We start from the raw sequence: 25,499 nt of genomic DNA, 5'->3' as shown, positions 1-25,499 counted from the left end.
AAACTCATATTAAGTGTAGATAACTGATCAAAAATCATGCAGCTAATTAATTTGAAACTTTGAATTTCTCATCAAATTCTCACATAGATAAGGCTCTTTTCATTATGCCACACAGGCAGTTCTATTTATATAGTCTTTTTATGGTTATTTATGGTTGTTCTGTTTGTATACCTCCTGTATGGTAGCAGTGATCATGTAGACCAGTCATGAGAAAAATAACATTGTATTTAGAAGACACAAATTTTTGCCATAGACATGAATCAGTTACAGGTGTACATGTGTATCTGCATTCTGAACCCCAAACCAGCACAATATTGTAAAGTGATTAGCTCCAATTAAAACAAATAAATTTAAAATAAAAAAGAAATTTAAAATAAGAAGAGAAGAAATAAAGAACTCTTTATCAAAGAGTTGATAAAAATATAGATTTAGCAGCCAATGAGATTCATTCAGCTTTACTAAATTTTTTTTTTCAATTGGCCTAGCAATAGGTAAGACATGAAAATATTACCTCTTTTTACTACAAGTCCTCATGTGTAAAACAAAATTTAAAAACTGGCTAGATGGAGTTCATATAGAAATAGAATTCAGGAGCAGATGTCATTAATGACAAGTACTGCTGCTCTTTAGCTTGAATCCACATCTGCTCTACAAGACTGTATATGGCTGCCTTACCTATGATCAAAGACCATCTCAAGTACTACCTCTTTTACGAAGAATTATTATGGGTAAAGTTTTAAAATAATAGACAAGATTCCACTAGAAACTGAATACTTAATATCAAAACAGAACATATATGTAGGAAGACATGAGAAATCATTTCATTAAAAAGACTTAAAGCTCATTTTTGTTTTTATACAATTATGCAATTAAGATGATCGACCTAGATAATCCACCCTATATAATTCAAGCCAATGACTTCTACTTTGGAAACTTTAAGAAGGTTTTAACTATCACCTTATATTAAACAGACTGTATTCCCAGGATATTATAGTTAGACTGGGATGCCAAGGTTGTTTTCTATTATTTTAAAAGGCAAAGTTTAAGCTATATTGTCTCTGAAATCTCTTGCAGCTATAGGTCTATGATCCTATGTATAGTTCTAGTAATTTAAAGGATTTGAAAGTGAATCCAATCCAAATCAAGATTTATGGAATTTCAATGCATGCCTTTCACAGAGGTGGGTGCTCTCAGGGAAACTTCTCTGAAAGGCTTCATGAACAAGATGGCCCACAGATCAATCACTGTGTGTGAGACAGTCACAGACCAACAACTGTGGAACCCATCTGGAGTCCATCAAAACAGAACCAGCTGAGAGCTGCTGGTATTTGCATATTAGAGAGTCCTTAATTTGACTTGACTTTACAATGCATGATAGTAGTAAAAGCAGACAGGGATCAAGAAACAGTGTAAAAATGATACAAAGGAGTGGTACGAGTCCTGCTATTTCAGTGAAGACATCACTGAGGCAAAGATGACTCTATTCTTGATAAAATGCCACAGCAGTGATGAGTGTTTTGTGTTCAATGAGAGTGAAGAGAATTAATGAACATGAGAAGTCTAACAAAAATATTCTTTTCAAATCATTTATGCATATTATGTGTAGTTTACTTCTCTTAATTTAGAACCCTTCTATGTTAAAAATTATGAACACAAAGAATTTGTCCACATGGTCTTATTTTTAAATGCCTGTCTTGAGTTTACCCTGTGTCTATGGAATACCAGCTATTATTTAGGGAAAGACTGCTTACCCATGCAAATATAAAATGCCCATGCCCTTTTTTAGTAACAGAATTTAGATAACTAAGCTACCATCATGGGAAAAAAATGTTTTCCTTAATTGGGTTGTTTTGCCCTTTTCTGCTGAACACACTTATATTCAGGTCCATTGGTTAAGACATGTATATATATAAACAAAATTTCATAGTTTTCGAATGATGACCACAAGAGTAGGAGGGTTTGCTTAGACAGCGTCAGAAATATTTTTTTTAAGAACTAAATTGGAATGAATGAAAACAAACATTAAAAAAGGTTTTCAAAAATAGCTATTCATGATAGAAGTAGGAGCTGAAAGATATGAGCTGAGGAACATAAAACAAACAGCATTTATAACTGTTGATATTTATAGCATTCACATGTGAAAAGATCGAAAGTAAGTAAAATAAAATGCCAACTGTAGTTAGTTGGAAAACAAATTTAATTTTTCTTGTGTTCATTTAAACTTCCTTCTTTTCTCTATGATAGTTTGTATTTCTGTTTCTCTGAGAATTCCCACTTTGCTAATGACTACTATCTCAATCTAGCTTGAAAGTTAAAGATTTAAAAATGAGCTGCTGGTATCTATTCTCATTTAAAATTGTGATTATTGTGATTACAGACCAAAAAAACCCATGTTTCTTATTATTTTACTATGTGATAAAAGAATATACCAAATTTCCCTCTAGACCCAAACAATGCCATAGGGGGCCTCCCCAGTTGCTCAGCAGTAAAGAATTCATCTGTAATGCAGGAGACTCAGGAGACATGGCTTTAGTCCCTGGGTTGGGAAGATCCCCTGGAGGAGTGCATGGCAACCCACTCCAGTATTCTTGCCTGGAGAATCCCATGGACAGAGGAGCCTAGTGGGCTACAGTCCATAGGGTCTCAAAGTATCAGACACAACTGAGTGACTAAGCACTATACCATAGTATGGGGAAAAATTTTGAAATGATAGAGTGAAATTCTGTTGTAAATGACTTATTGAAATCAAAGCCAAACAAATACTTGAGAGGACACATGAAATCATTTCAATAGACACGTAAAGCTTATTTTGAATGTTTTACAAAATTACGTTAATAAATTGGTCAACATAGATAACCTGCCATATATAACTCAAACCACATACTTCTGCTTTAGAAATCCTGATATTCCATTTACTCTCTATATTGTTGTAACATAGTGCTGCTGCTGCTGCTGCCACTAAGTCGCTTCAGTCGTGTCCGACTCTGTGTGACCCCATAGACGGTAGCCCACCAGGCTCCCCCGTCCCTGGGATTCTCCAGGCAAGAACACTGGAGTGGGTTGCCATTTCCTTCTCCAATGCATGAAAGTGAAAAGTGAAAGTGAAGTCACTGAGTCGTGTCCAACTCTCAGACTGCAGCCTGCCAGGCTCCTCTGTCCATGGGATTTTCAAGGCAAGAGTACTGGAGTGGGGTGCCATTGCCTTCTCCTGTAACATAGTGAACTATTGTCAAATCATTTTCAGTTTGTTTTGTATAAAATATGTCCTACTATCTACAACATTAGCCTATAGCTTTGGTTTATTTTATTTGTTCCTCCATGTTCTGTCCAACTTAAATGTAGACAAATGCTATCTGACATGATTTATATCAATGTCTAGTGGTAAAAATGGTTCACATTTTTCTAGTGATGCATACTGTTTTCTTTTAAAATCATTCATTAATACATATAAATACATTAGGCCAAATAAAATCAACTTAAAAATAAAAACCAAAATATATATTTGGTAAATACAGTGGTTTGTTTAAATGAAATACTAAAATAGTTAGGTATTTTTTCAAATGCTAACCTGCAACCAATATAACCTATTCCAAATTTTTAAAAGTGATTATATAGGCTTAGAGATTGTTTTATGAAAATCTCTGTCTGCTTTTTTAAATGTTATCCTAGTATAACCACAGAACAGAAAATGTGGTTTGTGGGTCTGGATTGTTTCCATTTCATATTCTCTACATATAATTATTTTAGAACACTGCTTCAATATGCACTTTTGACAGAGTTATATGCACTAAGTTATATGCACAATATACACTAAACAGAGTTATAGAGGCAGCTGGCATAAGTGTGTCAACAAACCCATTATACACCATGTGTAATGTAACCATGCCTTTCAATTCTCTCTTGGATCAACTAGAAGCAGATAACATCAAGTCAGAGTGGGTTTTGAAACCTGACCTGAGATTAAATCTGGGCTGTACCACCTACTGAAAGTGCGACTTTGGACAAGTCATTTAAAATCCATAATCTTCTGTTTCTTTTCCTTCTCTACAATATAGGATAACAATAGTACTACATAGGATTGATTGGAAGGTTAAATGAGTTAATCGTGTCTAGTGCTTAGTATAGTATCTAACCTATAGTGAATATTCCAAGTTATGTTAACTATTCTTTTTAACATAGTTTTCATATGGCTAATTTAATTAAATTCTCTAACAGTTTTCTCTCACAAATAATAAAATAGCATCATTTTGTGTGAGAAACATAAAACTACCCATGTTTTAAGTAAGTCGTGTCCGACTCTTTGTGACCCCATGGACGGCAGCCTACCAGGCTCCTCCGTCCAGGGGATTCTCCAGCCAAGAATACTGGAGTGGGGTGCCATTTCCTTCTCCAGGGGATATTCCCGACCTAGGGATCGAACCCAGGTCTCCCACATTGCAGGCAGACGCTTTAACTTCTGAGCCACCAGGGAAGCCATAAAATGGTGTCTTGTCACCTTTTTATAAAAACACAAGAACTTAGCATCAGAAAGACAATTTCCATGTGATAAAGGGCAATGGGTGAAGCAACCTAAATTTTCTTCCTTAGGAATTTTATCCTTGCTAGCATTGTCTGCAAATTATCACTTTCCTTACCATGCTGACCCCAGGTATCATGCTTCTCTATAGTCAAAGTTAGTGTTGTCACAGTATGAACAAAATACTTGCCTTTGTTTCCCATTTGGTTTTTGTGTGTGTTTTCTTTTTGATTTTTTAAAATTTCAGTTTTATTTATTTATTTTACTTTACAATATTGTATTGGTTTTGCCATACATTGACACGAATCCACCACAGGATTCGGATTCATGTACATGTGTTCCACATCCTGAAACCCCTCCCACCTCCCTTTCCATCCCATCCCTCTGTGTCCTCCCAGTGCACCAGCCTCAAGCACCCTGTATCATGCATTGAACCTGGACTGGCGATTTGTTTCACATGTGATAATTTACATGTTTCAGTGCCATTCTCCCATATCATCCTGCCCTCATCCTCTCCCACAGAATCCAAAAGACTGTTCAATACATCTGTATCTTTTTCTGTCTTGCATACAGGGTCATCGTTACCATCTTTTTAAATTCCGTATATATGCATTAGTATACTGTATTGGTTGGAGAAGGAAATGGCAACCCACTCCAGTGTTCTTGCCTGGAGAATCCCAGGGACAGGAAAGCCTGGTGGGCTGCCGTCTATGGGGTCGCACAGAGTCGGACACGACTGAAGTGACTTAGCAGCAGCAGCAGCAGCATACTGTATTGGTGTTTTTCTTTCTGGCTTACTTCACTCTGTATAATAGGCTCCAGTTTCATCCATCTCATTAGAACTGACTCAAACGTATTCTTTTTAATGGCCGAGTAATATTCCATTGTGTATATGTACCACAGCTTTCTTGGTTTTGATATGGGATAGAAATTTCCAAACTAGTTTACTCCATGCTAATCCTGAGCAAAACTATTTATGGAAGGAGAAAATACAAGCAATGAAAGAATCGCCCACCCTACGGTGTACTGCTTCTTTATGCTAATTTATCTAATTTAATTTCTCAAATGCTCAGCTTTTCCCACAAGAAAACACAAACCATGTATCCAAAAGGAAAGCCTGTGCCAATCAGAATAGTGCCAAAAATAACAGGAAGAAAGCAATAAATATATGGAAAGAATAAGCAGTATGGCTACTTTTTGTCTACTGGATACAGAACCTTGAATTGATGGAATTACTTGGTTATATATGACACAAAGTAGACATAACCTCTAGCATTAACTCTCTTTGGAGGCTGCTGGTGATCCATTTGGCCAGATTTAGAAAGAGTCCAAGAGTGTTTCAACCCAGGTGCCCAATGAAGTCCTGCTAGAGAGGTCTCCATCACAGGCCCTCCTCCCATGCCTTTCAAGATTGTTCATTTAATGTTACATGTAAGTACAGGCTGCATAAGAAATAGACATGTCCATTTTATGTGGCCAAATAGTTTGTTCTAAACTGCCCCAGTGTAAGTGGACTTCCTGGTCTCTTAGTGGGCAGAGAATAAAAGAAGAAATAGTCCGGCCTTCTAAATGCATGTGATTCTTACACAATCTCATACTCCTCAAAACAAAACAAAACAAAACAAAAAAACAAGCAAAACCAAAAAAGACCCACAAAACTGCAAAAAAAAAGCAAACCAAAAACAACCCTTTTAGAGATAAAACTCATAATAACAGCAGACATCATAATATAGGAGCCTTTACAATATTCCAGCCACAGAGATGAGTACTTTACATTCATTATCTAACTTAACAACCCCTTGAAAATATCATTATCCCTTAATAAAACTAAGGTAAGTTGCTCCAGGTCACAATCCTGTTTAGTCTCTTAATATCCATTTAGTTTTTTACAACTATTTTTAATGCATAATAATACATTTTTTTGTGCACAGTTTCTACATAACCAGGGAAGCAGTTGTGAACAATATAGAGCAAAATCCTGATCTCATGTTACTCATGGGACAGCAGAGGATAAATGGGTACACACATTCAGTTCAGTTCAGTCACTCAGTTGTATCTGACTCTTTGTGAACCTATGAACAGCAGCACGCCAGGTCTGCCTGTCCATCACCAATTCCCCGAGTCCACCCATACCCGTGTCCATTGAGTCGGTGATGCCATCCAACCATCTCATCCTCTGTTGTCCCCTTCTCCTCCTGCCTTCAATCTTTCCCAGCATCAGGGTCTTTTCAAATGAGTCAGCTCTTCACATCAGAAGTATTGGAGTTTCAGCTTCAAAATCAGTCCTTCCAATGAATACCCAGGACCGATCTTTAGGATGGACTGGTTGGATCTCCTTGCAGTCCAAGGGACTCTCAAGACTCTTCTCCAACACCACAGTTCAAAAGCATCAGTTCTTCTGCGCTCAGCTTTCTTTATAGTCCAACTCTCACAGCCATACATGACCACTGGAAAAACCACAGCCTTGACTAGACGGACCTGTTGACAAAGTAATGTCTTTGCTTTTTAATATGCTGTCTAGGTTGGTCATAACTTTCCTTCCAAGGAGTAAGCGTTTTTATAATTTCATGGCTGCAATCACCATTTGCATTACATAATGCAATTCTAAGTAGTGTTATATGCTTTTTAGAAGTTAAAATATTATTATGAGATTGATAAAGACTGTGCTTTTTTATACAGTTCATAACGTTCTAACAGCAAGTACACTGGGGTGGTTTGCCATTTCCTCCTCCAGTTTAATGTCTCTGCTTTTCAACACACTATCTAGGCTTGTCATAGTTTTCCTGCCAAGAAGCAATCGTCTTATGATTTCATGGCTGCAGTCACTATGTGCAGTGATTTTGGAGCCCAAGAAGAGGAAATCTGCCACTACTTCCACTTTTCTTCTTCTGTTTGCTATGCAGTAATGTGGGCGGATGCCATGATTTTAGTTTTTTTTAATATTTAGTCTTAAGCCGGCTCTTTCACTTTCCTTCTTCACCCTCATCAAGAGGCTCTTTAGTTCCTCTTTGCTTTCTATCATTAAAGTGGTATCAACCACATATCTGAAGTTGTTGATGTTTCTCCTGCCTATCTTGATTCCAGCTTGTATCTCATCTAACCTGGCTTTTCTCATGATGTGATGAGCGTATAGGTTAACCAAACAGGTGACAGCAGACAGTCCTGTTGTACTCCTTTCTCCATCTTGAACCTACCAGTTGTTCCATACAGGGCTCTGACTGTTGCTTCCTGACTTGCATACAAGTTTCTCAGGAGACTGGTAAGATGGTCTGGTATTTCCATCTCTCTAAGAGTTTTCCACAGTTTGTCATAATCCACACAGTCAAATGGTTTAGTGTAGTCGATGAAACAGAGATTGTTGTTTTTCCGAAATTCTCTTGTTTTCTCTATAATCCAGCGAATGTTGGCAGTTTGATTTCTAGTTCCTCTTCCTTTTCTAAACAAAGCTTGGACATCTGGAAGTTCCTGGTTTGCATAAGTTAAAGACCTTCCTAGCATGGGAGATGAGTGTGACTGTCTGACGGTTAGCACATTCTTTGTAACTACGCTTCTTGGGAACTGAGATGCACATTGACCTTTTCCAGTCATGTGGCCACTGCTGGGTCTTCCAGATTTGCTGACATAATGAATGCAAAACCTTGACTGCATCATCCTTTAGGGATTTGAATAGTTCTGCTGGAATTTCATTGCATCCACTAGCCTTATTAACAGCAGTGCTTCTTCCCAGTGGTCATGTATGGTTGTGAGAGCTGGACTGTAAGGAAGGCAGAATGCCAAAGAATTGATGCCTTCAAACTGTGGTGCTGGAGAAAACTCTTGAATGTCCCTTGGACAGCTTGGAGATCAAATCAATCAATCTTAAGGGAGATCAACTCTGAATATTCACTGGAAAGACTGATGCTGAAGCTGAATCTCCAGGGTTTTTGTCGTCTGATGCAAATGGACAACTCATTGAAAAAGTCCCTGATCGTGGGAAAGATTGAGGGCAGAAGGAGAAGAGGGCATCAGAGGACGAGATGGCTGGATGGTATCACCAATGCAATGAACATGAACTTGGGCAAACTCTAGGAGATGGTGACGGACAGGGAGACCTAGCATGCTTCAGTCCCGGGGATCACAAAGAGTCTGACATGATGGGGCAACTGAACAATAAACACTATGGCCAGAGTGAGGGAAATACTCAAGACAGAACTGAAACTGGAGAAGATAGGTGAGAAAAATATTCCAAACAGAGAAGGAATCCTGAGTCCAACTTTTTTTGTTTGTTTTACAAAGTTAAAGCTTAAGGTTTTTGAGCAGTAAAAAGGACGAAAGAAAAAGCACAAAGCAGTAAAACAGACAAAAGAATAAAGCACAAAGAAAAACAGTTTTTTAATTTTTATATTAAAATTAGGAAAATTAAATTCAAAGAGCATAAGTTACTAAATGATTTTTTGATTCTGCAGCTCATACTTTTATGTTACATCTTAATGTTCCATCAGCAAATGCTAACTGGATAAGTAATATCCAATCATTCTTGAGTTTTGTTTTTCCTAACTACTAGGAAGATGCTATAGATGGAAGGGCTTACTTTGCTTTCTCCTTGTACTTAGTCATATCAGTGAATATGGTCAAGGAAAGTCTACAAGAGTAGAAGGTTTGTTGTTGTTTAGTCACTAAGTTATATCCGACTCTTTGTGACCCCATGGACTGTAGCCTGCCAAGCTCCTCTGTCCGCGAGATTTTCCACAGACAGAATACTGGAGGGGGTTGTCATTACCTTCTTCAAGTGATCTTCCTGACCCAGGATTGGAGCTGCGTCTCCTCCATTGGCAGGAGGATTCATTACCACTGAGCCAAATGAGATTGCAAATCATATTATGATTTGGGGAAGAAAGATGTTACTTATGTGCCTTCCATTTCAAATTATGAAGTTTTAATCCATTCAAATAATGGTCTAGTTTTTGTACCAAGCAGTGGGTTATTTGCATTCTTAGAACAATTTATCATTTTGTTCCCATGAAAATTTACTTATTCTTAACTAGTAATTATGTTTGAATATACTTTATAAATACACTTATAAATAGTTTCATATTTACAAAAAGTATCAACATAAATATGTTATCTTTAATATATAGTTATAGTTTAAATAATAAATTTACTCTTTAAAATAAGTCCAAATTCTTTAATTCAGTTATTTACTTTCTATTTCCATACTTGGACTCCGCTATAAACTAGTACTAGCAATTACGTTATAGAGGAACTGGTTTTTGTTAGAGTAAATCCATTACTTCTTGTAACAGTTTGTCCTTATTTAAATCTGATACTCTAATGTGGAAATGCAATGCTTTTATTATATAATTACACTGGACATATTTAAAAACCTTTCCAGCCAAGACTAACATTACTAAATAGGAATATTTCACCTCTCATCACATTCATTTTGAGAGGGAAAGATTTTTCAGCACATTGATTAAATTAATTAATTTGGAAATGGACTCACTGAGCATGCCCTAATAAAACATTATACGAAAAACCAGTTAATTTAACAACATCCAGTGTTAAGCTGAAAGAAGCCTAGGATACATACAATAGAATAGAATGTATCTCAGAACTGTAGGCACAAAAAACTAACAATGAATACACTCTTATCACAAGAGTGGAGAAAACAAGGATGGTCCTGGGCAGGCACTCAGAGGGATGTTACTCAAGGACCACTGTCAAACTTCATTAAAAAAAAAAAATTAAATTTATTTATTTTAATGGGAGGCTGATTAATTTACAATATTGTGGTGGTTTTTTTGCCATACATTGACATGAATCAGCCACAGGTGTACATGTGTTCCCCATCCTGAACCCCCCTTCCATGTCCTTCCCCATCCCATCCCTCAGGGTCATCCCAGTGCGCCAGCCCTGAGCTCCCTATCTCATATCGAACCTGGACTGGTGATCTATTTCACATATGATAATACACATGATTCAATGCTATTCTGTCAAATCATCCCACCCTCACCTTCTCCCACAGAGTCCAAAAGTCTGTTTTTTACATCTGTGTCTTTTTTGCTGTCTTGCATATAGGGTCATCATTATCATCTTTCTAAATTCCATATATATGCCTTAATATACTGTATTGGTGTTTTTCTTTCTGACTTACTTCACTCTGTATAACAGACTTCTAAATAGTGCAGATTTTCCAGATTTTACACAACCTATTTAAGTCATAGTTCTGGTTTGTAAAAACAGGTACATCAGTGTATGGTTTGTAGAGGAAGACTCTCTTTTCTCTGTTTCAATGTAGGGTTTGTTTAAATAGTTAGCTTTGTTCAAAACCAATTTAAAGATTCAATCGTAAATAATTTTCAGGTGAAAAATTATAGCTTAAAGAGGAAAACCATACTTGTTTGAATAAGAGATATATGAAGAAACTGGAAATGAGATAAAGGTTCGTAATATTGATTGAATATTTTCATATATGATTTAAAAAAAGGTGAGAATTTGTGACACTTGCCCTGAAAGCAGAAACGTAAGCATTTTATTAAGCTGAGAAAGCTTTGGTCTATCAACTGGATAGATTTTTTGTTGTTGTTGCATTTTATTCAAGACATTATCTCAATTACCTAAAAATGATATCATTGTCTATATAGGTGCAAATATGAAACTTGGCTTTAAAACTATTTAGAAGCACTCCCTGAAATGTCAGCAAAATTAAGATGATTAAAAAAAAAAAAAGCTACTTTTTCCCACATGCAAGTTACATGTGCTCTTTTATGTCCTTTGTCTAAGTTAAACAAACAGCAAGATTTGCTATGCTCTCAGATATTAAACAGTAATTAAAATTTAATTTATAGCTAATTCCAGTAAAGCCTATTTATTTTTTTATCTAAAGGGTTCTGCTTTGTTTTTCCAAGGACCATTATGAGTAACAGCCTCTCAGGGCTTGGCAAATACTAAAGTTCTGTCTCTCTCTCTTCCCCTCCCTTTCTGTTTCCTTTCTTTTTATCTCCCACTCTCTTTCTTCTAATTGACTCTAATATAAAACTGAAGTATATCTGGTAAATAGTGTTTCATGTTCTCTGTTTCTAATTTAAAGCATGGCCAAGTAGCAGATTTTTCTTTTTTCTCTCTAAATAAAAAATAACAAACAGTACCCTAAATCAACTTTTTGTACAGTCTTGGTTTTTATTAGGATGGATGAGTGACCTTCAATTAACAAATGAAAAATAAAAAGCTGCTTCTACCCTCTGCTAAGCAAGAATGACTGCAGTTTGAGGAGCTGGGTTCAGAAGCAGAAGTGAGCTATTGATAGATTTTTGTACACACAGTGATTTCATGTGAAACATCAGCTCCCCAAAGAATTATTTCCAGGTTAGTTGGAAGAAAGCAAAGATTTCTATTGCTCCTGACTGTATGAACACGCTTTATTAACCATTCAGTAAAACATTTTCTGAAATGTCCTTGGTCTTCTTTGGATCTAGCTGCAGGGTATCCTCTATTGTTTTACACAGATACTTCTACTTGTAGAGTCTTAGTCTAATGTCTTTCTTTGTTGATGGAGACGACAGAGGCCAGACAAATTCAGGGGACTTGTCCAAGGTCACAGATAAGTCATGGGAAGGTGCATCCTACAAATTGTTTCCAAATCCATTCATGTCTTCATTCCTTAAAAATGTGTTAAGTGCCTACTATGCACAAGATTACATACTAAGCCCTGGAACATGTAAAGAAACAAGCAGTGATGACTCCTGATCTCATGGCACTAACTTTGTCATGTTCTTTCTATTATTTCTTATTTTAGCACACAGTTGTTTTGTGTTGATAGTGGCTTTTCCTATTTTAATAGATAGTTCTAGGGAGTCTGTAACAAGAATGCATTAAAATCAAAGACTACAAATTCAAGTACTGAGTCAGCTAATGTGGTATATTGTGGACATAAACAAAGTTTTATTATTTTCAACTAAATTTTTAAAACTCAATCACAATTTTTACTGATATACAATGAATTGTTCATTCATTGTGTATTGATTTTGAGGTAGGAGATAGATGGGCTCCAGGTTGGACCTTTGCAATCAACCAGCCTCACTACTTACTGCCTCACCAAGATCAATTTTTCTATGGGAATGTTATTAACAATTTCTTTTAAAAATGTGGCACACATAAAACTAGAAATTGTGTTCTTTAATTATATTTTTAAAGACCTCACTGTTAAAATATGCCCATCAGGGCTAAATGTTTATATAAAATCTTTCAATGGACTAATAAGAAAGAACAAAAGTGATAACTGTGCCAGTAATAGTGTTTTCTAAATGAGACTCTTTACTTAACAATGCATGCATATCATCTCAGTTACAATATAGATACTAATAGAATCTGCATTTTAAAGATGTGAAATCGATGATTAGAGAAATTAAAGAAGTTATTGGATGCTAGGCACCAAGAAGCTGATGAAGGTAGAATCTGAGACTAGATATGCCTGTTTAGAGAACATACTCTTAACCACTCACCTGTAATGAAGAATGTCTAAGACAGAAAAGGGCATTTAGAATGCTACACCTAGGTCAAACTTGACCCCGGTTTCTCATGTTTTATCTAAAGCCTGAATTTGTCTAATAAAAAAAGAAAAATGAATCTGAAGCTTTGCTTCTTTCTGGTCAAATTCTCCATTTTTAAAAGATAAAGACAAAATTACTAAGCCAAAGAGGAGTACACAGATGGACAGGAACCCTTTGTAACTTAACTATGTAGAATATAAGTAAAACTAGGCATTGAATTAGATAATCTCTTCATTTCTTATCTTACAGTTTCTGCTTGTTCAAGTTCTGCCCTTTATTCAGCACTTGTTTCATTGAGTTTATCACCTTAGAAATATTGTGATTCTATGAGTCACATGAGTCTTTCCTTCAATGTCTTCCCACAGCTCTTTGTTGCTCCACAATAATTTTTTATTGTTTCTGTTTTTTTATTTTGTATTACTGACTCTATACATGGACATCACCAGATGTCAATACCAAAAGCAGATTGATTATATTCTTTATGGCCAAAGATGGAGAAGCTTTATACAGTCAGCAAAAACAAGACCAGGAGCTGACTGTGGCTCAAATCATGAACTCCTTATTGCCAAATTCAGACTTAAATTGAAGAAAGTTGGGAAAACCACAAGACCATCAAGGAATAACCTAAATCAAATCTCTTATGATTATACAGTGGAAGTGACAAATAGATTTAAAGGATTAGATCTGATAGACTGAGTGCCTGAAGAAGTATGGACAGAGATTTATGATATTGTACAGGAGGTTATGATCAAGACCATCCACAAGAAAAAGCAATATAAAAAGGCAAATGGTTGTCTAAGGAGGCCTTAAAAATAGCTAAGAAAAGAAGAGAAGTGAAAGGCAAAGGAGAAAAGGAAAGATACACCCACTTGAATGCAGAGTTCCAAAGAATAGCAAGGCGAGATAAGAAAGCCTTCCTCAATGATCAATGCAAAGAAATAGAGGAAAACAACAGAATAGGAAAAAGTAAAGATTTCTTCTAGAAAATTAGAGATACCAAGGGAACATTTCATGCAAAGATGGGCATAATAAAGGACAAAAATGGTATGGACCTAACAGAAGCAGAAGATATTAGGAAGAGGTGGCAAGAAAACAAGGAAGAACTATACAAAGAGATCTTCATGACACAGATAACCATGACGGTGTGATCACTCACTTAGAGCCAGACATCCTGGAGTCTGAAGTCAAGTGGGACTTAGGAAGCATCACTGTAAACAAAGCTCATGGAGATGATAGAATTCCAGTTGAGCTATTTCAAATCCTGAAAGATGATGCTGTGAAAGGGCTGCACTCAATATGCCAGCAAATTTGGAAAACACCGCAGTGGCCATTGGACTGGAATAGGTCAGTTTTCATTCCAATCTCAAACAAAGGCAATGCCAAAGAATATTCAAACTATCACACAATTGCACTCATCTCACATGCTAGCAAAGTAATGCTCAAAATTCTCCAAGCCAGGCTTCAACAGTACATTAACTGTGAAATCCAGATGTTCAAGCTGGTTTTAGAAAAGGCAGAGGAACCAGAGATCAAATTGCCAGCATCCGTTAGATCATAAAAAAGCAAAAGAATTTGAGAAAAAAATCTACTTCTGCTTTGTTGACTATGCCAAAGCCTTTGACTGTGTGGATCACAATAAACTGTGGAAAATTCTGAAAGAGATGGAAATACCAGATCATCTGACCTGCCTCTTGAGAAATCTGTATGAAGATGGAGAAGCAACAGTTAGAAGTGGACATGGAACAACAGACTGGTTCCAAATCAGGAAAGGAGTATGTCAAAGCTGTATATTGTCATCCTGCTAATTTAACTTATATGCAGAGTACATCATGCAAAATGCCAGACTGGATGAAGCACAAGCTGGAATCAAGACTGCCAAGAGAAATATCAATAACCTCAGATATGCAGATGATACCACCCTTATGGTAGAAAGTGAAGAAGAACTAAAGAGCCTCTTGAGAAAAGTGAGAGAGGAGTGTGAAAAAGTTGGCTTAAAACTCAACATTCAGAAAACTAAGATCATGGCATCCAGTCCCATCACTTTATGCAAATAGATGGGGAAATAATGGAAACAGTGACAGACTTTATTTTTGTGTGCTTCAAAATCACTGAAGATGGTGACTGCAGCCATAAAATTAAAAGATGCTTGCTCTTTTGACAGCATATTAAAAAGCAGAGACAGTACTATGTCAACAAAGGTCCGCCTAGTCAAAGGTATGGTTTTTCCAGTAGTCATGTATGGATGTGAGAACTGGACTATAAAGAAATCTTAGTGCTGAAGAACTGATGCTTTTGAAAGTTGATGCTTTTCAACTCTGGTGTTGGAGAAAACTCTTGAGAGTCCCTTGGACTGCAAGGAGATCAAACCAGTCAATCCCAAAGAAAATCAGTCCTGAATATTCATTGGAAGGAGTGATGCTGAAGCTAAACTCCAATACTTTGGCCACCTACTGCAAAGATTGACTCATTGGAAAAGACCCTGATGCTGGGAAAGATTGAAGGCAGGAGGCGAAGGGGTTGACAGAGGATGAGATGGTTGGATGGTATCACTGACTCGATGGATATGAGTTTGAGTCAGCTTCGAGAGCTGGTGATGGACAGGGTAGCTGGGCATGCTGCAATCCATGGGGTAGCAAAATTCGGACATGACTGAGAAACTGAACTGAACTGAACTATTATATAGATATAATATTAGATGACTAAGTATAATCTACATGCCTACATGCCTGATATAGTCTAAGGGCAAAATTTGTTCCTTTTACCATTTATTGGAATATCACTACATGCCAAGTACTTTCTGAATCTTCTCTGCCAATATTTGAAATAATGATATGACTCATTATAAGGAAACAGGCTAACTGAAAAGCATAAATCAGAATAAGTCCATACTATTAGTAAACGTGAGATGGCAAGATTTGCATATTCTCATTTTTTTTATTACTGTAATTCACTATCCATTAAAATTAACTTGTGCCTGAAATCAAGGATATTGCACTAACTCATCATTAAAGAATCTTTTTTTACCACTGGTAGCTTAATAAGTATTGCACTGAATCTATAGATTGCTTTGGGTAGTATGCTCATTTTCACTATATTGATTCTTCCAATCCATGAGCATGGTATATTTCTCCATCTATTTGTGTCATCTTTGATTTCTTTCACCAGTGTTTTATAGTTTTCTATATATAGGCTTTTTGTTTCTTTAGGTAGATTTATTCCTAAGTATATTATTATTTTTGTTGCAATGGTGAATGGAATTGTTTCCTTAACTTCTCTTTCTGTTTTCTCATTGTTAGTGTATAGGAATGCAAGGGATTTCTGTGTGTTAATTTTATATCCTGCGACTTTACTGTATTCATTGATTTCTGGTGGAGTCTTTAGGGTTTTCTATGTAGAGGATCATGTCATCTGCAAACAGTGAGAGTTTTACTTCTTCTTTTCCAATCTAGATTCCTTTTATTTATTTTTCTGCTCTGATAGCTGTGGCCAAAATTTCCGAAACTATGCTGAATAGCAGTGGTGAGAGAGAGCACTCTTGTCTTGTTCTTGACTTTAAGGGCAATGCTTTCAAATTTTTACCATTGAGGATAATGTTTGCTGTGGGTTAATCATATATGGCTTTTATTATGTTGAGATATGTTCCTTCTATGCCTGCTTTCTAGAGGGTTTTTATCATAAATGGATATTGAATTTTGTCAAAGCTTTCTCTGCATCTATTGAGATAATCATGTGGTTTTTATCTTTTAATTTGTTAATGTGGTGTAACACATTGAGTGATTTATTAATACTGAAGAATCCTTGCATCCCTGGGATAAAGCCCGCTTGGTCATGGTGTACGATCTTTTTAATATGTCATTGGATTTTGAGAGCTAGAATTTTGTTTAGGATTTTTGCATCTATGTTCATTAGTGATATTGGCCTGTAGCTTTCTTTTTCTGTGGCATCTTTGTCTGGTTTTGGTATTAGGGTGATGGTGGCCTCATAGAATGAGTTTGGAAGTTTACCTTCCAATTAGAAGAAATAATTTCACAATATGTATGGAATTAAAAAAAAAAAACACACCTCAAATAGCCAAAGCAATCTTGAGAAAGAATGGAACTAGAGGAGTCAAGCTGCCTGACTTCAGGCTATATTACAAAGCAACAGTCATCAAGACAGTATGGTACTGGCACAAAGACAGAAACATAGATCAATGGAACAAAATAGAAAGCCCAGAGGTATATCCACGCACCTATGGACACCTTATCTTTGACAAAGGAGGAAAACATACAATGGAGAAAAGACAATCTCTTTAACAAGTGGTGCTGGGAAAACTGGTCAACCACATGTAAAAGAATGAAACTAGAACAGTTTCTAGCGCCATACACAAAAATAAACTAAAAATGGATTAAAAATCTAAATGTAAAACCAGAAACTAAAAAACTCCTAGAGGAAAACAGGCAAAACACTCTCTGACATAAATCATAGCAGGATTCTCTATGACCCACCTCCCAGACTAATGGAAATAAAAGAAAAAATAAACAAATGGGACCTAATTAAACTTAAAAGCTTTTGCACAAGGAAGGAAACTATAAGCAAGGTGAAAAGACAGCCTTTAGAATGGGAGAAAGTAATAGCAAATAAAGCAACTGATCAAGAATTAATCTCAAAAATATACAAGCAACTCCTGCAGCTCAATTCCAGAAAAATAAGCAACCCAATAAAAAAATGAGCCAAAGAACTAAACAGACATTTCTCCAAAGAAGACATACAGAAGGCTAACAACCACATGAAAAAATGCTCAACAGCATTCATTATCAGAGAAATGCAAATCAAAACCATGATGAGGTACCATCTCACCCCAGTCAGAATGGCTGCTATCCAAAAGTCTATAAACAATAAATGCTGGAGGTGTGGAGAAAAAGGAATCCTCTTACACTGTTGGTGGGAATGCAAACTAGTATAGCCACTATGGGAACAGTGTGGAAATTCCTTAAAAACTGGAAATAGAACTGCCTTATGACCCAGCAATCCCACTGCTGGGCATACACACTGAGGAAACCAGAAGTGAAAGAAACATGTGTACCCCAATGTTCATCGCAGCACTGTTTACAATAGCCAGGACATGGAAGCACCTAGATGTCCATCCAGATGAACAGATAAGAAAGCTGTGGTACTGTACACAATGGAATATTACTCAGCTATTAGAAAGAATGCATTTGAATCAGTTCTAATGAGGTGGATGAAACTGGAGCCTATATACAGAGTGAAGTAAGTCAGAAAGAAAAACATCAATATAGTATATCAATGCATATATATGGAATTTAGAAATTTAGTAATGATGAGCCTATATGCGAGACAGCAAAAGAGACACAGATGTAAAGAATAGACTGTTGGACTGTGGGAGAAGGTGAGGATGGGATGATTTGAGAGAACAGCATTGAAACACGTATATTAACATATGTGAAATAGATTGCTAGTCCAGGTTTGATGCATGAGACAGGGTGTTTGGGGCTAGTGCTCTGGGATGACCCTGAGGGATGGGATGGGGAAGGATGTGGGAAGGGGGGTTCAGGATGTGGAACACATGTACACCCATGGTTGATTCATGTCAATGTATGGCAAAAGCCACCACAATACTGTAATGCAATTAGCCTCCAATTTAAAAAAAATTAATAAAATAAAATAAAAGCTGAAAAAAATTTTAAAAATAGAATCTTTTTTAGTTCACTTTGGAAAATGAATAGTTAACTGTAGTTTCATGATAAACTCTAAAAATAAGCAATGTAATTAGTTGAAATTCTTAATTTTTCTGTTATGTAGAGGGCAAGAACCAAACTCAATATATTGGCAAGAAATTTATTTGCTAATGAGGTTTTGCCTGTGTAGCATGCTGCAATCTTTCTTTTAAAGCTTAGAGATTTGTGGCTTTTAACACACACACACACACACACACACACATATACATACATATACATTGCATATAGTATTCTTGATTTTTTTTTTAAAGAAAACCTGTGTGGTGGATTCATGTTAATGTATGGCAAAACCAATACAGTATTGTAAAGTAAAAAAATAAAATTAAAAAATATATATAAATAAAATAAAAAGAAAAGAAAACCTGATTTTCTTCTGAAAAAAATAAAGTTTATTAATATGTTGAACATGAATCCCATATTTGGGACAACATTAATTTTTTAACTTCTCTTTTAAAATGAGAAATGGGTCTACAGTGATAGAATTGACATTTTATTTTGAGCAAGAACTTTTTGATAATTTGTTACAAATTATCTAGAGATTGTATCATAATTTCTGTTTTCGGAAATTTGTGCCTTCTTAAGAACCTTCGATATGAATTATTTTGGGGAATTTTAATGGCAATTAAACTCAATTGGCAATTGAATTCAAATGGCAATTAAATTTTAATGGCAATTTAAATTAAATTAATTGTAAATTTAATTATTTAGGAAATGTTTTCCATATTTGAGGGTAAAAATTCTCTTCAATTTATTTTGATACATTTTTATACAGTTTTGGAAGAAAGTCACATTTTAAAATGTACAAAAATGTTGAATTAATTTTCTTCAGTGGAATTTTTTTAGTTTCTAATGATGCCTAGATAATGTCTTAAATCTAAAGTGCCATTAAAAGTCCCCAAAGCAATTCATATTGAAGGTTCTTAAGAAGGCACAAGTTTCCAAAAACAGAAATTATGATACAATCTCTCGACCCTATGATTTTGAACCCATGAAAGATAATCATTTGGTTCATATGTTATTTTGCTGTATTTTGAATTGTGATGAGCTGTGTCAAGGCTATGGTTTTTCCTGTGGTCGTGTATGGATGTGAGAGTTGGACTGTGAAGAAAGCTGAGTGCTGAAGAATTGATGCTTTTGAACTGTAGTGTTGGAGAAGACTCTTGAGAGTCCCTTGGACAGCAAGGAGATCCAACCAGTCCTTTCTGAAGGAGATCAACCCTGGGATTTCTTTGGAAAGAATGATGCTAAAGCTGAAGCTCCAGTACTTTGGCTACCTGATGTGAAGAGTTGACTCCTTGGAAAAGATTCTGATGCTGAGAGGGATTGGGGGCAGGAGGAGAAGGGGACGACAGAGGATGAGATGGCTGGATGGCATCACCGATTCAATGGACATAAAAGTGAAAGTGAAGTCGCTCAGTCATGTCCGAATCACCGACTTGATGGATGTGAGTCTGAGTGAACTCCGGGATTTGGTGATGGACAGGGAGGCCTGGCGTGCTGCGATTCATGGGGTCGCAGAGTCGGACATGACTGAGCGACTGAACTGAACTCAACTGTGGGCTAAAAACTGGTGTTCCAGTTAAAAACGAACCTAACATCCAATTATCTAATAATTTTTGGATTTGAATTATTTTGATGTGCTATTACTGCAGTCGGTTCTGAATCATGTTCCAAGATACATGTTGAAGAAGATGAAGGAGGAGGAGAAGGAGTAGGAGAGTAGGGGGTAGGGAGAAGGAGAGCAGGGGAAAGAAGAAGAGAGTAAGAGAGAGACAACGAGAGTGACAGTAGTGATGATACAGTAAAGTGCACTTACTCTTCACACTACATTCTATAATTCTCCTCCTGATCATATTTATGAAGACCATGTTAATGTATAAGGTAATGCATGCATGTTTTAGATTTTACTTTCCTATCAATTTAAAAAAATCACAGCTAATGGATAGAATTAAGAAATTAGAAGAGGAGGGTAAAATGGGAATTTAGGATTAACAGACAACACTACTATACATAACAGAACAATAATGTCCTACAGCATAGGGAACTATATTCAGTATTTTGCAATAACCTCTAGTGGGAAAACATCTGAAAAGAATATATGTGTGTATATTGATGTTGTTCAGTTGCTCAGCTGTATCCAACTCTTTGCAACCCCATCCCATGGACTGCAGCACGTCAGGTTTCCCCATCCTTAATGGTGAGAGATGGTATGTGTATATATAAGTATGCATCTCCCGGAGATGGTGAGAGATGGTGTGTGTGTATGTATGTGTATATATATATACACATATATACATATGCATATATTTGGGCTTCCCTGGTAGCTCAGCTGGTAAAGAATCTGCTGGCAATGCAGGAAATCCCAGTTCGATTCCTGAGTCGGGAAGATGCCCTGGAGAAGATACAGACTGCCCATTCCAGTATTCTTGGGCTTCCCTGGTGCTCAGACGGTAAAGAATCTGCTTGCAATGCGGAAGATCTGAATTCAAACCCTGGGTCGAATCTGAGTGACTAAGCACAGCATAGAACACGTATATATATTGTATATATACATGCCTACATACATACAGGCTTCCCAAGGAGGGTGTTAGTGGTAAAGAAACTGCGTGCCAATGCACGAGACAGACAAAAGAGATAGAGTTTGGATCCCTGGATCAGGAAGATCCTCTGGAGAAGGGCATTGCAACCCACTCTAGTATTCTGGCCTGGAGAATCCCATGGACAGGGGAACCTGGTGGGCTACAGTTCATAGTGTCACAAAGAGTCAGACATGACTGAAGTGACTTAACATACATTGCCACATGCATATACACACACACACACACACACACATATGTACATATAACTGAATCACTTTGCTGTATACCTGAAATACAGCAAATCAACTATATTTCTATTAAAAAATAAATTGGAATTGACTTTCCCTCCAGCTCCCAAAAGAATAAACTAAAAGTAAATTCAAAGCATAATTTAACTATTTTAAAGATTATCCCCCCAACACCAGGAAAATTAACCTAACCACAAATATTGAAATTATTATTTTTAATAGTAAATATTAAAAGTCATTGTTATTTTTTGCACAAAATGCAGTTCTTACAATGCACTATGTATGCTGATAGTAAAATTGACCAAGAAGTTCAAAATTTAATTGGGCAGTGATAGAATTGACCTCTAATACTTCACAATTTCCAAAGCAAATACAGATAGGTTTGCATATTGGTTTCGGTTCCTTTCTTACTGCATGACAAGTTAAGCTTCAGATAGTTCATCAATCTCCTTTCTCTATATTTTATAAAGTCAAGACAAAGTCAACATATTTAAAATTATTTCAAATATCAATTTATTTTAAATATTATAAATCATCTATAGTTCATATATTTTATCAGCACATGACATAAACATGGATATGACACTGCATTCACCAAAGATAATCAGTAAATTAAAAAAAAATTTTCATGTACTTACTTGAAATAAAAGAATATGCCAAGTGAGATAAGCAGTGATGCAATAGATAATACATGTCCAATTATAGTCAGGTAAAACAAATTCAGTGCAGTCTGTAATTTGTATGAATAAAACATTAATTAATGCTAATATCAATGCTATAGTTCTGCATGTGTATAAGCCCCAAATCAATAAAATAACATCTGTTTTTAAAAACATGTGATCTGATAACCTAAGCCTTTAGCAAGCAAGCCAGGAAGTATTTGAATACACCTTGAATGAAGAATATCTATAAAAATTTATCAGGTGATATAAAAATTTATCAAGTGATATCAAAATTTATAAATTGCTCTTTTTATTTAAGAAATTAGAAGTCATATTAAACATATGAAGAAATAAATTTATTGATCTAGGTTCATAAAATGTGAAACCAGCATTTTAAACTTTGGAAGACATTGACAATTTTCACTCCATCAGTTTGTGCACCTTAAATTGTGATTTTTGTTTGTTTAATTTAAATACCAGGCAAGGCTTCTTTCCAAACTAAGTTTCTTTTTCCCATTTGACAAACTTGATACTCCAAAACAAATCTCAATATTATAATGTATAGGGGCCCCTGATTTGTACAAATAAATTATTTTTCTTGGTTTTAACTTTATCTCTTTGATTTTTGTCTTTATTGTAACTTACCATTTTAATGTGTGTGTATATATATATGTTCAAACCCTTCTCTGAATAAATAAAGAGTACATGATTTATAATGAGAGCTGGCAGTTATCAAATCCTTACTATAGGCTTGTTAGTTTTCTAAATATTTTCCTTGTATTTAGTCAGTTCCTATGAAAACCTTGAGGATGGGTTCATGATCCTCATTTTAGACAGGAAGGGACTGACGCAGATGTTCAAGTTTGCCCAGGGTCACAGTGGATAAAGAGCAGAAACACGAAGTGAGAAACCAGAACTCAGTTTTAATCACTGTGACAAACCGCCTCCACACACACACGTGTGCAGATTTGTGCTGGCAGTCTGTATCAAAACTGTATTGCTGTGGCAAACTGTGCTAACCTTGACTTTAATGTATGATGGGCGTTAAAAGTGGGAACACCAGTGAGGGTGAACTAACAGCCAGTCAGTATGAAAGTCTTTGGCTGGGATGGATAGGTCTGTTTAAACCCCCCTGGGCTTGTCTTCTTCTCTTGAGCACAATTCCTGAGTGTAACTATAGGAGTTCCACCACAAATGAACATTTCTTTTTTCTTACACTTTTAAACTATGTTTACTTTGGAAAATTCTAAACTACAGTACTGAGACATTGACTTGGAAATAGACAAATACCTAGCTGGATTGCTTCTTCAGTGTAATGACTAAATCTATAATAATTATTTCTATGAAGATATTTTTCTTGACTTTTTTTTATGAAAAGGCTTTACAGTAGAATGAATGAACACTAGCTAAATTTTCTCTGATATTGTATCAGTAACTACCTTTTAAAGTAGATAGTGTAAATTCAGTTTGAATTTATGATTATTACGTACCTTCACTTTCTCATGCGTGTTAACATTACACTGGGTATAATTTGTCCATGTTCTGTTGCTTGCTGGATGTCTAAACCAGTTTCCATCTTGGTCACAGATTTTTGTAACTTTTTCTTTAAAATTTAAAAGGAAATAGTAATTTAGTTAACCGAAGGTTTATTAAATAGATGTCAAAGAGATTTGTATATGAATTTCTACTTTTACCTGAAGGATCGAAATCCTGAAAGTAATCAGGGCAGTGCTGCATTGATTCCGTTCCTGCAGCAACATCATTCCAGCACAGCCATCCATCCCAGGTTCTGTTACAATAAATGCCTTAAGGAGAAAGCAAAAATCAGGGCTTACTAACCTCCCTCTAGTTATACAGAAACACATGAAGTCTTCATGGTTAACTCACACTAACAGGGAATACAGACTGTCTACTGAAAATGAAGATATCTTATAAGATCTTTATAACAATTACTTGGATTATTCACAAGGTAATTATTAGAATAACTAATTGTTAAATTTAGAAATATCTAAACAAATATATGTTCAGCTTTAATTCTCATTCTCAAAGGTAGCTATTTATCCAATAAATTACATGGTCTTTGCTGGTTTTCCTTAACCATTAAGTATTGGTTAATTAGTGTCCCTATTTTTGAAATTCAAAAAATATGGGAAATTGGAAATGTGTTCTATTTTAGAAACTGTATTCTTAGGGCAAGTTATAGTATTTTTTGAAGTGAACAAATGAACATTCTAATATTTCCTATTTTACCATATTAACCCTGATACACACTTATTTAGGGCCCTCCACCAAATTCTAGCTCTTATTTTCCATTTTTTTTCAAATGAAATAAGTGTTTAATCTCACATTCTTTTCTTACCTACACTAAGAACAAAAACTTCTTACATGAAAAAAAGTTTAAAGGCATAGAGAAATAAAATGACTAAAACTTTCTAAAGTTATGTAACAGTCTGTAATCAAAGAGGGTAATTTTTTGCCATATGCACACATAGAAACTTGAATGTTGCATGAGCTGTTTATTATTATTAACAGATTTGCACAGCAATCTCAGAATCAATCTAGGCCTTACAGCAATAGAAAACATTCTATCGGCCTGAGAATCTAAATATTTCTAATTAAAAATAAAACTCATATAGTCTGTTTTCCCTCCTGTGATTTTCAAACTATTTAAATAGCTTGTATCCACATTATTACCATATAAAATGCATTTTGAGGCCTGTCAGAGAAAATTTTCCTGATCCCATTTTAGAAAGCATTTTAGACAAGTCTTTACAGAGCTCCAAAAGATTCCACAACACTGACTACATGATAGACGGAAAGGTCTAGAATTTTCCCAGCTGTGTTATATGGCATTTGAGTGAGACATGAAAAAGTTTTCCGTTAAAAAAAGTTTTTGTGGTCAAATAGATTTGGAAAACACAAAGTTAAACACATTTCTTTATTACAGGGTTTTTTACAGTATTTAAAATTATAGAGAACATTATGAATCTCCAAGAGGAAGTTTATTATGTAGTGATCTTGAACTTTATCACAAAATTATTTTATTATAAAACTCTCATAAATATATTCCTATTATTAAGAAATTAGATTTGAAGCTAGCTTGCACACATATCTAGATCATTTGGAAGGCATTAATTCAATAATTTAAAGCTAATAACACTTAGGCTTTAAGGGAATGAAGTGAGAGGCCAGATCAGTTAGCACAGAATTTGTATACAGATTTTAACT

General features: G+C 35.6%; 1 protein-coding gene across 3 annotated transcripts in view; it reads right to left on the bottom strand.

Annotated features, from left to right (window-relative positions):
* CALCRL (calcitonin receptor like receptor) overlaps positions 1-25,499 on the bottom strand; it is a 126,424-nt gene that overhangs the window by 19,150 nt on the left and 81,775 nt on the right. For all 3 annotated transcript variants that reach the window (XM_069577029.1, XM_069577031.1, XM_069577032.1), the window contains 3 exons: positions 23,966-24,076; positions 23,762-23,874; positions 22,248-22,339 (listed from right to left, as the gene is read on the bottom strand). In XM_069577029.1, coding sequence (XP_069433130.1) covers positions 22,248-22,339; positions 23,762-23,874; positions 23,966-24,076 — 316 coding nt within the window. The remainder of the gene's footprint in view (positions 1-22,247; positions 22,340-23,761; positions 23,875-23,965; positions 24,077-25,499) is intronic.

Source organism: Ovis canadensis, chromosome 2, assembly GCF_042477335.2.
Source record: "Ovis canadensis isolate MfBH-ARS-UI-01 breed Bighorn chromosome 2, ARS-UI_OviCan_v2, whole genome shotgun sequence".
Taxonomy (NCBI): Eukaryota; Metazoa; Chordata; class Mammalia; order Artiodactyla; family Bovidae; genus Ovis; species Ovis canadensis.
The sequence above is the reverse complement of the archived record's forward strand: the minus strand, read 5'-3'. Positions and strand labels throughout refer to the sequence as shown.